Raw genomic sequence first — 16689 nt, 5'->3', positions numbered from 1 at the left:
TTTTTTTCTGCTAATTTCTAAAAATTTGAACTTTCTTGAAGAAAATGATATAAAGAGCATATAGTGAACACGAAATTTAATTTTTAACTTCAATGTCCAACCTATCGTGGAATTGACCTTGTACAGTAATGAAAATTGGTACGTGTAAAACACTGCCCTTCTGCTATATGAAAAATATATTTTTACGATTAAAAAAAATTATGTATATATTTTTTCAAAATTCAATATGGTGGCAGTTTACTGTGTAGTGATGAAGCGTTTTTCTCATAACTCATAAACTTATTAACTTTTTCATGTTCTCTCTCTTTTATTTTCTTGCTGAAACTCATGTTTACAATATCATGCTGTTTCAACTACATTCCATAGTAAATATTTTTTTATTTTGTGTTAGGAAAAAATACTGATATTTAACCATTTTTAAAATTAATTTATTTTTTATCAGACAATCTACCAAAGGTAGAGATGTGATCTTGCATCATATTGTAGATATGACATGCATAAATACACACAAAAAATTTCGTCACACAATGTTGTATTTTTTTTTTATTTTGGTTGGTTATTTAACGACGCTGTATCAACTACTAGGTTATTTAGCGTCGATGAGATTGGTGATAGCGAGATGATATTTGGCGAGATGAGGCCGAGGATTCGCCATAGATTACCTTGCATTCACATTACGGTTGGGGAAAACCTCGGAAAAAACCCAACCAGGTAATCAGCCCAAGCGGGGATCGAACTCGTGCCCGAACGCAACTTCAGACTGGCAGGCAAGCGCCTTAACCGACTGAGCCACGCCGGTGGCTACAATGTTGTATAGTTTTTTAGTTATGTGGGAAACGCTTCATCAGTGCACAGTGAACTGAATTTTGAAAAGAAAAAAAAAATGTAAATAATTTTTTTAAGTCGTAAAAATATTTTTTTCACATAGTAGAAGGACGGTGTTGTACAATAATGAAAATTAGTATGTGGAAAAGATATAGTAATGGAGGAAAAAATGTTGAATATTTACAAAATTTTACTGCTGTAAGCTGTACTTAACCCCTTAATACAACACAGAAATAAATATTCATGAAGAGTTGTTGAATGTCATGAATTCACCTACAGAATAGAAGGCTTGAGAAATTAGGTACTTCTTTAATTTGGCCCTTAATAATCTTATGTTTTGAGTTCCATTTTTTTATATCCATAGGGGGAGTTATTAAAAATATTTACTGCCATATAATGGCTGGGCGGAAGAGAAGGCCTACTGGCCTTAGCTCTGCCAGATAAAATAAATAATAATAATAATAATAATAATAATAATAATAATAATAATAATAATAATAATTTATTATTCCTTTCTGATAGCACGATAGACTTGCCGATGGAGTATGAAAGTCATTTTTTGACGCGTATTTATGCTATGAACTGTTGAATTAGTTACAAAGTTTTCACGATTACATACGAGGAAGATTATTAATGAAAAAAAAAATATAGGCCTACTGACAGGCCATAGGAATTATTTGTAGTTTTTTGAAAATAGTTCTACACGATTCCTTACGTTTCTTATATCCCTGACCGATATCAGATATTTGCACACGAAATCATCACATAATCCATTATGTTGCACTACGCGGGAAAGCACTTCTTTCTTCGGTCCAGGGTAAATCTATTTGTGTACCTTTCTACCAAAAAGTACTGATCTCGACCTTACGGAAACTCGTTTATTTATTTTTACAGATACACTCGTATTATATATATTTGTAAAGTTATACCATCTCTCAATTTCATTTCATAATGATAAACACACCACAAATCAGAGATAAATTCCGTGTGTAGTACATAGCGAGATCGAAGATTAATTTTTTATTAAAATTGTTTGAGGCAGAAGAAGATATCAGATGGTAGACAACATTAAGACATATGGATCATATGCGGGACTAAGAGAAAGATGGAAAATAGGGAAGATTGAAGAATACTGGGTTTGGAGTGAAAGACCTGCTCTTGGGTAGAACACTATGAATGAATGACTGAATAATATTAATCCGCATTAGAAAGCATTTCGCATTATTCAAGTAGGGTGATTCTGTTACCCCCATTGATAATCTGCGTTATGAAAGTTCTGGGATGTCAAATCCAATTTGTGGCTTAATTTATTTTTTTCAATTGGTCTGGTTTCAGATTATTTGATTTTGTGTTATTTATATCAGTATTCATATTGTTATTTACAATATCATGACCTTAGTCTTCCAATTTTTTATTTTTCTATTTTTGTGTGTTAAAATCGAGGAGACGGCCTCCAGATATGGAGGGTAGCTGCGAATATATTGAATAAGCAGTCGCGGACAGCCAATGACGGGTGGTCCTCCAGCTTGGGGGTTGGGCGAAGGGCTAACAACCCATCACCGTAAAAAACAGCTTGTTTCGAATCCTTCAAATAAGCCTCGGAATGGGACTGATTCTCTGGCGAGACTACAGCAAAGGTTGGGAGGCCGGAGGGAAAAAGACCTTTAGGGAGGCCGAGACGTAGATGGGAAGATAATATTAAAATGGATTTGAGGGAGGTGAGATATGATGATAGAGACTGGATTAATCTTGCTCAGGATAGGGACCAATGGCGGGCTTATGTGAGGGCGGCAATGAACCTCCAGGTTCCTTAAAAACCAGTAAGTAAGTAAAGTTATTCTAAAAGTGATTATTTTGTTAGAAATAATTTATTAGTGAAGCCATTTTAGAGATGTTCATTGTTACAGAAATGGTGTTCGAATATTTTAATTTAGACAATAAGCTAAAATTTGTTTTATTAGATTCATTTTTTAATTTACTTTTTAGATTTATTTATTTATTTATTTTCTTTAGGTATTTTATTGCAAACAAATGTTTTGCAGATGTTCATGGTTGTATAGATAATATTCGACTATTTAATTTTTCAACAGTAAACTGAAATGATTTTCAATTTAGGCTCTATAGTTTTGTGACATTCAAGTGTTTTCCACCTTGTAAAAGCTACATAACGTTGAGTAGTTTTCCTTGTAATGGAGAGGAGGAAAGTTTAACTTTACTGTATATGTTATCTCATAGTGTAACCAATAACGTATAGGCTATAAAATTAATTAATTTTGGTACACGTTCTCAAGAAAATGGTTCGGGACTTTTAATCACTCTGTATTTTTAAAACTATGAAGGTTATTTTACATTTTAGCACTTTCTGTAGGTCCATAGTCAATATTAATAAATTAATTGTTAAATATTACAAATATTTAACAAACATTGGTATGTGATTTTGATGGAGTTAATTGTATAACTCCTCTTGATAGTATTAAGTTATGAAAAGACTTTGTAGCAGAAGGGTTAAGGATGATTAATTTAACATTGGCAACATAGGGCCTCTGATCTTAACGTATCAGAGATCTCCAAAATTATTACCATGATAGCACCTGCTGTCAAGATTTGAGGACGGAGTACATTTATTCATCTCTATTACGTTACTTATTAACAAAAAAATCAGTAGATACAGTATATTACAACGGTTTGTCTCCATCATCCAATGAAAGTCGTAATTCGAATTTCTTTTCCGTCTTTTTATCAATTACCCTCGGCTGTCTGGGGCACTCAACGACAATTATTTACATTGAATTCTTAAGGCAGCTGGATTCTTGCTTTTATTTTCCACATAGCCTACATTTCAGTAACAATTCCGTGATGTCTGTAGTTGCTTCATCGAAGCCTTTGATGATGCACATTCTGGTGTTTCACCAAAGCAGACACTTGTGTTCGGGGTTCATCTTAGAGCCCAGTGGACACTCGAACACCTCGCTGAATTCCGCCATGTTGGATAAGGAGCCGATGACCCGGAATCGATTCGGACTGTGTGTATCTTTGTTCTGCATCAGGTCTAGTCCAGCAGGAGTTTCTGCCCTGCACCACATCTGAAACATTCGGACAATAACAATGACTAGAGCGATTCATACACTGTTCTAGTTCTACGTCGATCGCTAACTGATAAACTCATATATTTCCACTTAACTATCATACACTTCAAATTTTATCTATAGTAATCTCACTAGAGATTTTGATTTATCTAGAGAGAATCAAAACTCGAGTGAGATTTAATTGACTATTACACGATTAGTAGAAAGTATATAAAGAATAGAAGAAATAAAGTACTCTTACTTACAACTTACAAATGGCTTTTAAGGAACCCGCAGGTTCATTGCCGCCCTTACATAAACCCGCCATCGATCCCTATCCTGTGCAAGATTAATCCAGTCTCTATCATCATATCCCACCTCCCTCAAATCCATTTTAATATTATCCTCTCATCCACGTCTCGGCCTCCCCAAAGGTCTTTTTCCCTCCGGCCTCCCAACTAACCCTCTATATGCATTTCTTGGTTCGCTCATACGTGCTACAAGACCTGCCCATTTCAAACGTCTGGCTTTAATGTTCCTAATTATGTCAGGTGAAGAATACAATGGGCGCAATTCTGCGTTGTGTAACTTCCTCCATTCTCCTGTAACTTCATCCCTCTTAGCCCCAAATGTTTTTCTAAGAACCTTATTCTCAATCACCCTTAATCTCTGTTCCTCTCTCAAAGTGAGAGTCCAAGTTTCACAATCAAACAGAACAACCGGTAATATAACTGTTTTATAAATTCTAACTTTAAGATTTTTTTGACAGCAGACTAGATGATAGAAGCTTCTCAACCGAATAATAACAGGCATTTCCCATATTTATTCTGAGTTTAATTTCCTCCTGAGTGTCATTTATATTTGTTACTGTTGCTCCAAGATATTTGAATTTTTCCACCTCTTCGAAAAAGTACTCTAATACTATAAAATTTAATATTAATTGACTTATTAAAATACTAAACTATCTTGAAAATGTATTATTGTACCATCTCATCATTACAAATATTCCGCTAGATGGCAGGAGTGTGTTATGATCGGCTGTTCTCTTGTTGCCAGTTGTACCAACTATACAATCTTCATTGAACTCTATGGACGATTATTAGTGAAGAAGGCTTTGTTAATTCAGTTTCATTTTTTATTAAAATAGTAGTAGTAATGTGTCTCAGTGAAACATACAGCAGAGTCCGTATAGGTCAGTTTCTATCTGATGTTTTTCCAATTCACTGCGGGCTAAAGCAGGGAGATGCACTATCACCTTTACTTTTTAACTTCGCCTTAGAATATGCCATTAGGAAAGTTCAGGATAACAGGCAGGGTTTGGAAATGCATGGGTTACATCAGCTTCTTGTCTATGCGGATGACGTGAATATGTTAGGAGAAAATCCACAAACGATTAGGGAAAACACGGAAATTTTACTGGAAGCAAGTAAAGCGATCGGTTTGGAAGTAAATCCCGAAAAGACGAAGTATATGATTATGTCTCATGACCAGAATATTGTACGAAATGGAAATATAAAAATTGGAGATTTATCCTTCGAAGGGGTGGAAAAATTCAAATATCCTGGAGCAACAGTAACAAATATGAATGACACTCGGGAGGAAATTAAACACAGAATAAATATGGGAAATGCGTGTTATTATTCGCTTGAGAAGCTTTTATCATCTAGTCTGCTGTCAAAAAATCTGAAAGTTAGAATTTATAAAACAGTTATATTACCGGTTGTTCTGTATGGTTGTGAAACTTGGACTCTCACTCTGAGAGAGGAACATAGGTTAAGGGTGTTTGAGAATAAGGCGCTTAGGAAAATATTTGGGGCTAAGCGGGATGAAGTTACAGGAGAATGGAGAAAGTTACACAACGCAGAACTGCACGCATTGTATTCTTCACCTGACATAATTAGGAACATTAAATCCAGACGTTTGCGATGGGCAGGGCATGTAGCACGTATGGACGAATCCAGGAATGCATATAGATTGTTGGTCGGGAGACCGGAGGGAAAAAGGCCTTTGGGGAGGCCGAGACGTAGATGGGAGGATAATATTAAAATGGATTTGAGGGAAGTGGGATATGATGATAGAGACTGGATTAATCTTGCACAGGATAGGGACCGCTGGCGGGCTTATGTGAGGGCGGCAATGAACCTTCGGGTTCCTTAAAAGCCATTTGTAAGTAAGTAAGTAGTATTCCACTTCAATTATCAATGTAGCCTATATTAAATAATCTATCCATAATCTCATACAGCAGAAGCTATAACATAACCTAAATAGTATAAACAAGATGAATTATAGAAAAGTTTTAATTAAGGATGATGAAATAAACATGAATCATTTTAAAAGGTACAATTATTGAAAGTACGCTGGTTGGCAAACAAAGAAACAAATGCTAGAAAGGTGATAAAAATTGTGGGATAAGCAGCCATGATTGGTTGAAAGACGTCGTTATGTACCGTTTTGTTGGTCAAAAGTAGTATGACGTAGTAAAAGACGTGTAATAGTCATAATAAAATTTCATGTTTTTATGTTGGATGATAGCCAGTGATTATAAGTAATTACTAGGGACCGTTACCTCTGATTGAGGTTCTGGCTGATATGTATGTACCGTACATCTTTTACAAGGCAGTGCGAAAGAACAGTTGTTTGTATACATCTGAAGCCTGATAAGTGTAATATGTTATTAGTCAGAGTGTATGCAATGGAGGGAGAATGTAAAATGAAGGATATGTCTACTAGATGAAATGAGTCAGTAGGCTATAGAAGAGGAATTATATAACAATTTCGACTTGTCTCACGAAAGAAGGAAATAAAGTGCAAGAAATCTCTTTGTCCCGTACCTGAAGATTTTCGGTTAAGAAATCAACGAAACGGGAGTAGAATGTGAACCGAACCGCGTGTGACTCAGATTAATATGAGTGGTATTTTCGTACAAATTAGGCAAAATCCTGTACCAAATCAATGCCAACTTCCAGAGATAAAACCTGGATTAACGTTGGCTAGAAATGTAAAATAGTGTGTCATGAAGATACCGATGCATAGCCGATGAAGAAGAGCTGCTCTGCGGAGTACTGCTCCAGTCCGGGGAGTCTTGGTGTCGTGGCAGCCTCGAGCCTTCTTCGTAGCTTAAGTTTCTGGAAGGCCCGGTACGCTTCTCTGACGCCGCCATTATCTGCGATGTTCTCGCGCAGCGTCTTCATGCCGTCCACCTGAAATACAACAAAAGTTCCCTTGAACCGGCGAATCTTGGATCCAACGGATGGTACGGTATCCGCTAGACCAGCGGTCATCAGCACAGAGCACCCTCGGGCTAGCGTCTTTTACCCGCGAGTAAGAGATGCACGTTAGTGTAACCATGGCTGCTGGCGGGTATGCAGTATTTCAGTCGCGGGGTTTTGTTCGTGCCAGAAATTACGTCAGCAATAATAGTTTAATGATGCACACAATGTTCACATATGCATTGAAGTAAGCATATATTATATAATTAATAAACACTCAGCATGTTCGCTTATAATGTCAATAACCTAAAAATATAGGTCTCTTCTGAAATTATTGAGGGGTCTAGTGAAAAAGTGAACAAGCCACAAATTCTGGTATGTAGAATATCTCATTTCACTGGGATTTTTACCTTTAATTTGAGCCTAAGAATAAATAATATGAATGATTAGAACCGGAGATAGATAGATTCGAGGAATTGGTACAAATGGTTTTTCGAAAATTTCGTAATTTAATATCTGCCGAAATTAGATTTCTAGAAAAAAAAATATACACGGATAAAATTTATTTTAGAGTAAAATTGCCCGAAAAATAAGAAAAAGAAAATTAAGATACCAATATGAAATCTTGATAGGTTTGAAGTGGAATGGCTCTTGTGCTAGGGCAGGAAAATGAAACAAGACAGCTTCACTTCATATAATAATAATAATAATAATAATAATAATAATAATAATAATAATAATAATAATAATAATAATAATAATAAGAGTGACAGTAATACCAATAATATAAAAACTAATATGATATTCTTGCCATTTTTCTAAATTTCAAAGTACTGTATGTCAAATCAGCATAATTTATTTATGTACTTAATATAACTATTTTTATTAAATTTCAAAACTCACGATTAACTTGAAAATTTTAAGCAATGGAAACATTTCGAAAATAAATTCGAAATCACCGCGATGATTTCTATGAGAATCCGCAATTCTAAGAATCAAAAGGTTAGTCACTCTGCATACGTAAGTCCGTCAGACGAAAATACTCCTTTGTTTAACTAGCCGTAACACGGAAACTAGTAAAGATTTTGAATAGCAACCATTTTTAAAACTAATTTTCATTAATTCTAAAAATTTCTCTCGCTTTGACCCCCATCTAAAGTGAAAAATAAAAAAGTTTGCCGCTTACCAACTTTTGAGTGTGTGGATGTCTATTTTGAATAGGTCACTTCGAAGTTAGTATATTTTTTCTCACTTTCTAAAAAAGATTTTGATTTCGAAAATTTTTTTTCTATGCTTTCCTTAGACATTTATCTATGAATCCTAAAAATTACAGCACGATTGATTGATTGTCATAGGATCTACGACATGATAATGTTTAATGGTATGGAAAATAGCGTCCTCGTCTATAGCTGCAGAACTTATCGCCCGCACCAGCTACAGCTGTTTTCTCCCTCTCCCTTGCACCAGAGTGCATTTTCCGATACACTCCTTACCGGATACCCATTTTAGCGAGTATTGACAACCACTGCGCTAGACCACTGAGGACGACGTTTAGGAACGGCTTGTAGATTCCGTCAAAAGTGCAATATTATCCAAAACTTTAAGATTTGTCCACTCTGTTAGATCAGTCAAGATCAATTGTTTGGACTAGATAGGAGACCTGCAAGTAGTTAAGAAATGCTGGCGATACTGAATCTTGACATGGGTTGAAATCCAAAAATAATAATTAATCTGGTCTTAGTACAATGCTGGACATAAAACACGCGCCCAGATCCAAGAAGTGGCTGCGAAACTGACCGTCTTATTTATCTCCGGCACGAAGTAGCTGTTGTATTGGTCCACGATGCATTGCGCTCTCTCGTCGAACTTGGCGCTAGTTTCATTGGTCCACCAGTCAAATTCTGTCCCGAACTTGTCGTATAGCCGTCCTAGAAAGATTTACACTTACTGAGAATTCTTTTATACTAAGCAAATGCAGCACTTGAAATTTGTCCATTCTTAGTTTAAAGCGATGCGGTACTGAAATTTCTAAAATGCATAGTTTATGGTTTTTTGGCTGAATGTGTAGAAACTTGACACTACAGCAATATGAAATTTACAAACATACAAAAACACACCTCCAACACATCCCGAACATTCAACTCAATTTCAAAACACACACCTTTCTCGACAAAATCATGAACACATCCCACCGCAACAGGAAACCAGAAGATAGCGCGAGATCTTCCCTAGGCTTTGGACAATGAAGAATATCACTTCGAAATTAGTCAGCCAGCAAATTCCACATATTAACACAGAAAAGAAGATATAAAGTTAATCAGTGATAAATATTTTTTAGGCTACTTTAACTTATAGTTCCGAATTGTTTATTATAAACATACCAGAAGGTGAATACAATTTTATTAAATTAATATATCTAGCCCTAGTGTATTCCTCCCCTCTTACGATTATTTTATACTATTGGTGTTAGCGTGAGATAATTATAAAAACAAAGATTAATATTATTCGGAAAATATAGCAAAGTACTTCGAAGACCATCGGTCAGTAAAGGAAATCTGGGTGCATAATATGTATAAATACTAACTGCAAGTGAAAATAATCAAGATTAATATGAAGAATCGTACAGTGTTGGCCTTCTATGCCCGAGGTTGCTGGTTCGATCCCTGGCCAGGTCGATGGTATTTAAGTGTGCTTAAGTGCGACAGACTCATGCCAGTAGATTTACTGGCATGTAAAAGTACTCCTGCGAGACAAAATTCCGGCACACCGGCGACGCTGATATAAACTCGGTAGTTGCGAGGATCGTTAAATAAAACATAACATTTTTTAACATTAATATGAAGAGTATCTGATTAGTTTAATATGCTGCTAGTCAGTGATGTATGCAATGGAGAGAGGAAAGGAACTGGTCACTTTACTCCATTAACTCCTGACTAATTTGCCTCATGAGAGATGCCTTGTCGGTGTCACTTATAAAGGTTTAAACCTGTCTTCGGACAGTTGACTAAACAACAACAATATCAAGATTGCTTGTTTAATACCGTAGTATTTGATACACAAAATTTTAAAAGTAATTTCTACAAAACATATTTTTTGAGGATTTAGGATTGTTGTAAAGGTAGCAGTTGAAGCTAATGTTACTTACCAACACTGTCGAATCCGTGAGTGATCTCATGTCCAACAATAGCTCCGATTCTGCCGTAATCCAGGGCTCTACAAGAGAAACAGTCTTGTTAAATATACTCTACGGTATGTAGGTGGTTCCATAAATTTTAGTTCATCATTCAGAAGCAGTGATGTACGCAGAATTTTGTACAGGGAGTCATTATTAAAATTGTTTACAATTTACATTATCGGTATTTTAAATGTAGTGTATAATAATAATAATAATGATAATAATAATAATAATTATTATTATTATTATCAACTAAGTTTTCACAGGGGGTGTGAAACTAGTTCCGGGAAGAACGTCTGTGACGTCATCACGCTGCAAATGCGAAAAACATTTGGCAATGTAAAATTTTCACTAACCTAGCGAGAATTACTACGCAACTTTTTGCTAAAAAATTGTAAAATTGAGCTTTGCGGTCGCTTACAAGCAAACATTCTGATGGGGGCAGATAAAAGAGTTAAATTTTTTTCTACCGTGTTAATAATGTCAAAAGAAGTGCTTGTATAAATTTTGGTCACTCGACCGCATTACGAGGTCGTCCAGAAAGTGATTTTCCCTGGGGCCGTTTACAGAAAAAAAGCACAATTGCGTAGAAAGATTTATTGAAACAGATACATCAATTGTTTCGCTATTTGTCTGTATAACCCTCACTGGAATTGAGACGTATGTATCCCTCTGCCCTTCGGCGTAAGGATTCACGCACTCTTTGAAATTTGTTTTAATACGTTAATAAGAAAGTCCTGATAACGATCCCAAATTAATCTCTGTGGTAGTACATATGGCCCTATTAATCTATCACCAAGAACGCCTGTCCATAAGTTGATCGAGAATCGGTGCTGATGCCTTGTTTCTTCAAATGCAGGGGGATTTTCATCAGCCTACACATGCTGATTACGAAAATTCACAACACCATCTCTGCTGAACCCCGCTCATATCCGCAAACAGACTTTTGTTTTCAGTATTCCTTGTGACGTATCATTATTCCATGCCAGGGGGTGTCAACTACGGTATGATTATTTGGTAGTCTGCTGTATTGTAGGGCAGAGAAGTGCATTGCCATGAATGGACGTCACATTGAGCACCTCCTATGAACAAGTGTTCGGATCTCAGAAAGTATGTGTTGTAGGACCCATGTTTATTAGACATTATTTTCTTGTTTTGATGCATACTATCACCTCCTAAAATATTGAATACTTTTTTTTTTAACACTCTGTATGTTTAACGGTATAATTAACTCAAGCGTAGTTCGGAAATATATTGATTGCACCTTGCTTGTAGTAGCGTTAGAGCCTGGAATATTAAAAAAAATTCATAGAGAAACTTGTGGCGTACAAGGTTGCAGTTTCCTCATATTAGGCATGTACACAATTCCGTCAACATTTCTCCATTTTGTCATGATTCCGTAGCATTCCCCGAACGCCGCGAATCTTAGTGTAGTCAGCCGGTTGGATTTGAAAATGCGCCTAGGTTGAGGGTTAGAGCAATAGATCTTGAAAAGTCGCAGTGTTGGATTCTAGTACCCCTCTCCCGAAATTCAATTCTATATACTTACTTTTCGTAATCATCTCCACTAAAGAAGGGTATATCCATCATGCCAATAGGAAAAGCTGAAACAAATAAAGAACTTAAAATGTAAACTACAATTAATTGTATGAATGCGTTTATGCATGTATATAGGCGTGAGCACATGCATACAGAATGGATTACTAAATGCTGCTTAATTCTAATTCTAATCACAGTCACCGTGAAAACCTTAAAACTAATATAGGCTAGCAGTTATGAAATTGAACGTACGAAATGTCATAACTAGGGGGCGGATGTTGGTGACCTAAAAATCTACTTAAAATGACCATTAAAATGCCCTTAAACTAATGGAAAAATGACATAAAATTGAAAGAAAATGACATTTAAATATTATTCACCGTACTCGCACCACAACTTCTTAAAAATTAGTCACCTTGTTTAAATGACTGCCCTGCAAATGTCGGAGAGAGGAGGCAGCTTCCTGGAATTTGGCTAAGATAAAAGAAAAGAGCATGCAACAAAATTAAAGTTTTAAGGGAAAACTATAGATTTTAATGAGGGTTTACAATGTTTTTCAATCAGAAGTGGTCCATGTCAGTGCCTTCATTCTACGTCTCCTTCTCCTTCCGCTCTTCACTTTTGTTAGCAGATCTTCCAGATGGGGAGTGTAAATGGCAAAACAAATTGTGGGCGCAGCGTGCATTCTTGCAATCTTTGTGTTAAAAATACTGTCTACTGTAGTACATTCCTTCCTAACCATATTGAGGGCATAACATTCTATTGTCCAGGAAACGGTGAAAATTTCCTCCTTTCCAAACATAAATTTTAAAGACATCTTCGTACCAACAAAAGAATAGTAGCCCTCACTTAAACTAAGCTGTTGTAAAGCATTTCATATTACTTCTATTGTGTGAGGTGAAGCTTTCAGTGAAATGAGGGATAGACTTTAGAGTTTGTTCCAGTCTATAAAACTAAAACTTCACTGCTATTCACTTATTCAGTAGGTAATTACTAGTAGGGCCTACTACTGATCTGTTTGCTTAGAAAAAAAAATAGCAGGCCTCTGTGTAAAGAAGGAAGTAAAATGCATTCAAAATGATCTAAAATTATACAAATCTGGCTTTCAGGTAGTAGCTCCCTGTAAAGCAAGTTTGAATAATTTCAAGGAAAAATTGTTCCGGGGCCGGGTATCGATCCCGGGACCCTTCGCTTAGCGCGCGAACGCTCTTCCGTCTGAGCTACCCCAGGAACTATACACGACACCGTCACACAAGTATTTGTGTGCACTCATAGTTGAGTTCTGGCGTCTTGTCAGCTCATTTGAGTCGTGTGGATACAAAGGAAGAATGACGGTGTCGTGTATAGTTCTTGGGTTAGCTCAGTCGGAAGAGCGTTCGCGCGCTAAGCGAAGGGTCCCGGTATCGATACCCGGCCCGGAACAATTTTTCCTTGAAATTATTCAAATCTGATCTAAAATTTCTTCGAAATAGTAAAAATGACCAAAAAATGCCGAAAAAAATGTAAAAATGACCTATTAGTTCAAAAAATGCAATATAACAAATTGATTTTTTACGTTTATATTAACATAGAAAGGATTTCTACATTAATAGGCATCGTCCTAATGTGAAAAATAAGATGACTTTTCATCAACATCCGCTCTCTAGTCATAACAGTTACAGAAAATATTGAATTAAATACCCAGTAAGAGAATGTTGATCTAAATCAGGGTTAAATTGTTATTTATTGATGTCAGTATTTTATTCGCGGTCGAAGCATGGCACTGAACATACCATCTCATTCTAATGTCGAGGCCATAAAAGCATGGAGAGTCTGCTTCCATGCCTACATGCGCCTTGATGGCGTCAAGAGTAAAGGTATCCATTTCATATTTGGCTGGGCTTGGCTTTACGAGGGCTGAACCCGAGACGGGTCCATACACTTAGGTACGCTTTGGCTCATTGTTAGTCCTATACAGGGTGATTCACGGGGATTTACCGTCACTTACGGAGCTTATTTCCGAAGACATTCTGAGCAAAAAAATGTCATATAAACATTTGTCCTAATCTCAATGTTTTCAGAGTTACACTAATTTGAAGTTGTAAGTAAAATACCTTTGTTCTTTAGATTTAAGGGTAAAAAAAATATTACAAATAGAGCATGAACTATTTAGAAGTGTCATTTCTTTAATTAGCTAGTGTTCTGAAGCTAAATTTTCCATACAATAATGTTTTAATACGTCATGACAACTCGTTCGCCATAGTTTATGCCATCAAACTAACCATAATAATTATTATAAATTTGATATGTTATTCATTTATTAATTGTTTTATAATGATGGTAATACAAAAAAATAGTGTCTGTAACACTTTTATAATGTTATCCAGTTATTGCATTCATCAAAGTTAGGAAATTCACTTTGTTCGTTTCCTAAACATTGAATCATGCACTAAAGTTCAACATCATAAACTGGATTCATATTATTATTATTATTATTATTATTATTATTATTATTATTATTATTATTATTATTATTATTATTATTATTATTATTATTATTATTATTATTTGGAGTCACACTGTAAGAAACTTACCTGTAATTAATTTATTAGAAATAGACTATATTGCTTTAGTTTTACTTACTTTTAATAGATATGACAGTGATACTTACTTATTCTATTATTGAGGCTGTTGTAGAATGCATTTACAACGAGAGGTGATCTTGTCCATCTGTAGACAGATAAAATCTTGCTCAATTTCTGATATTAAATTTTAAATACAGCCATATGACCGTGAAATAGCAGAATAGCGAATAAAGGAAGTTATAAAAAATATTAAGTCTGATTAATATTTCACATAAATTTAGGTAAAAGGTCTAATAGGCAGTACAGAACGTTCAGCTCGATTCCTCGCTGGGAACACGCGCATCAGACATGCTTGCATGACCTGCGTAGATTGAGTTATTATCGATCCGTAACCTCCCGCGTATTTTTACTTATATAACTTCGATAAATAATGGCATGTTTTTTTTACAGCTTTATGAGTACTAATCTGTGTTAGTCTATGGGCTTTTTTCGAAGTGGCTTCCGTCTGCATTCACACATTGCCGACATATTTTGTTGAACTCTTATTCACATAAAAAAACAAACTGTAGAGCACACAGGAATATCCTCCACTCTGTAGTCATATTTAAAGAACACATGAGAACAGAATTTGCAAGCATTGTGATTATGGAAGTAGAACTTTTGCATTTGAATAACAATTTCATAAAAATATGTCGGGAATATGAGAATGCAAATGGACACCACTTTGAATAACTCCTATAACATAGGTTAGTACTCCTACTAATTATGAAATAAAGTTTAAATCCACTGTGGTGAAAAAATAATTATATATACCGGGTGTTTCAGATCACCCGTATCAGCCTTTTTTTCTCGAAAACTATATGATAATGGTTGTCCACAAAAAAAATTTGATAACCAAAACCTATGTAAAGAATCGATTGGTGGCAATACCATTTCTCGTAACAAACCGGAAGTAGGGGTACCTGTGGTCAACTTCGAAATTTCAAATGAAAACATGGATCATTGAAGGTGCCGTTGGAAACTACTTTTAAAAGGAAACAACTTATACTGAAACTTTTTTTTCTAACTTTTATTGTTCCTTAACAAAAAATGATCCTCTCTGTGACACCTATTATTCTTCAAAGTTTGTCGGTGAGGTCCTGTTACACCCTGTATATTCCACTACGTACAATCATTCTAGTTATTTCTTAACAAAAACTCTTTCCCTTTAAATAATATTTCTTATATACATATAGGGGAGAGTCGGGTAGTATCGGACATCGGGTAATATCGGACAGTGCGTTTCTTTCATCTACCACCATATGGTAGTACCTGAATGACATGGTTACGTTTCTCTATGCGACATCACAGAAACGTAACCATGTCAATCAGGTACAATCATCGTGTGGTAGATGAAAGAAACTCACTGTCCGATATTACCCGATGTCCGATACTACCCGACTCTCCCCTACTTATACCTTAGTTTTCGATTCTCGTTTTTTCTTTACTATATACAAACATTTTCCGAGTTCTATCAATTTTTTTCTGTTTACTGTTCTATACAATTCCCTATATGACATATCTACATTTAGTTTTAGTAATGTCTCCTGAATAAAAATGTGTCTTGTTCTTTCATTTTCTGGGCAAGATAGAAGAATGTGCAACGCGATCCCTTTTTGATTGCATAAAGGATATATATTTTTTCGTACGTCTCCTCTTTTATTTTTTAACCTCCAAATTTCCAATCTCCACCACGCTAGACCCATCCTTTGTTCCCTGTTGTTAACTTTTGTATATTCTTCCTGTTCCCATATGCAAGCATATATGATGCACATGTTCTTGATCGGGAGCCGGGCTGAACGCTTTGTACAACATAAGTGTAAAGTAAGGAGAAGCACTCACTCGTTTCGGTTCCGTTCTTTACCCAGTGTCTCGAAATTAATATTCTGCAAAAATGAACGCAGCCGCACCATGTTGCCGAAATGATCACTACGATTCACCTCCATCTGAAACAAGAAGTAGACTAACAGGCTTAAACAATAAGATGAAATGAGTCTTGAGAGCTTTCACTAGCTGTTAATTTCACGAAATTGATGAGTGATTTACGAAAATTATTTTGTTTAAATTCGCACAATTTATATCCAGAATTATGTTCAGTTAACCAAGAAATTACTGAGGATTTTAAATTTTATAAGTTTCTTTTAGCTTTCACAGAAATTCACAAAATCGCCTAAGGTGTGTGCATATACGGGGAAGGGTAGGTGTGGAAAATCTCTCTAATGTAGAGAAATTAAGCATTTTTGTAGCAAATATGAAGTATTATGTAGCACTTT

The 16689-nt window shown here is 35.5% G+C and overlaps 1 protein-coding gene across 1 annotated transcript in view; it reads right to left on the bottom strand.

The window, feature by feature from the left end:
• Window positions 1-1685: 1685 nt before the first annotated feature.
• The window catches only part of LOC138692099 (endothelin-converting enzyme homolog), a 46976-nt gene continuing 31972 nt past the window's right edge, over window positions 1686-16689 (bottom strand). Inside the window, exons 12-18 of the mRNA XM_069815043.1 lie at window positions 16259-16362; window positions 14464-14522; window positions 11824-11878; window positions 10245-10312; window positions 8897-9027; window positions 6914-7090; window positions 1686-3908 (exon numbers count right to left, since the gene is read on the bottom strand). Coding sequence (XP_069671144.1) covers window positions 3732-3908; window positions 6914-7090; window positions 8897-9027; window positions 10245-10312; window positions 11824-11878; window positions 14464-14522; window positions 16259-16362 — 771 coding nt within the window. The 3' untranslated portion in view covers window positions 1686-3731. The remainder of the gene's footprint in view (window positions 3909-6913; window positions 7091-8896; window positions 9028-10244; window positions 10313-11823; window positions 11879-14463; window positions 14523-16258; window positions 16363-16689) is intronic.

Source organism: Periplaneta americana, chromosome 16, assembly GCF_040183065.1.
Source record: "Periplaneta americana isolate PAMFEO1 chromosome 16, P.americana_PAMFEO1_priV1, whole genome shotgun sequence".
Taxonomy (NCBI): domain Eukaryota; kingdom Metazoa; phylum Arthropoda; class Insecta; order Blattodea; family Blattidae; genus Periplaneta; species Periplaneta americana.
This window is presented reverse-complemented; position numbering and strand designations above follow the sequence as displayed.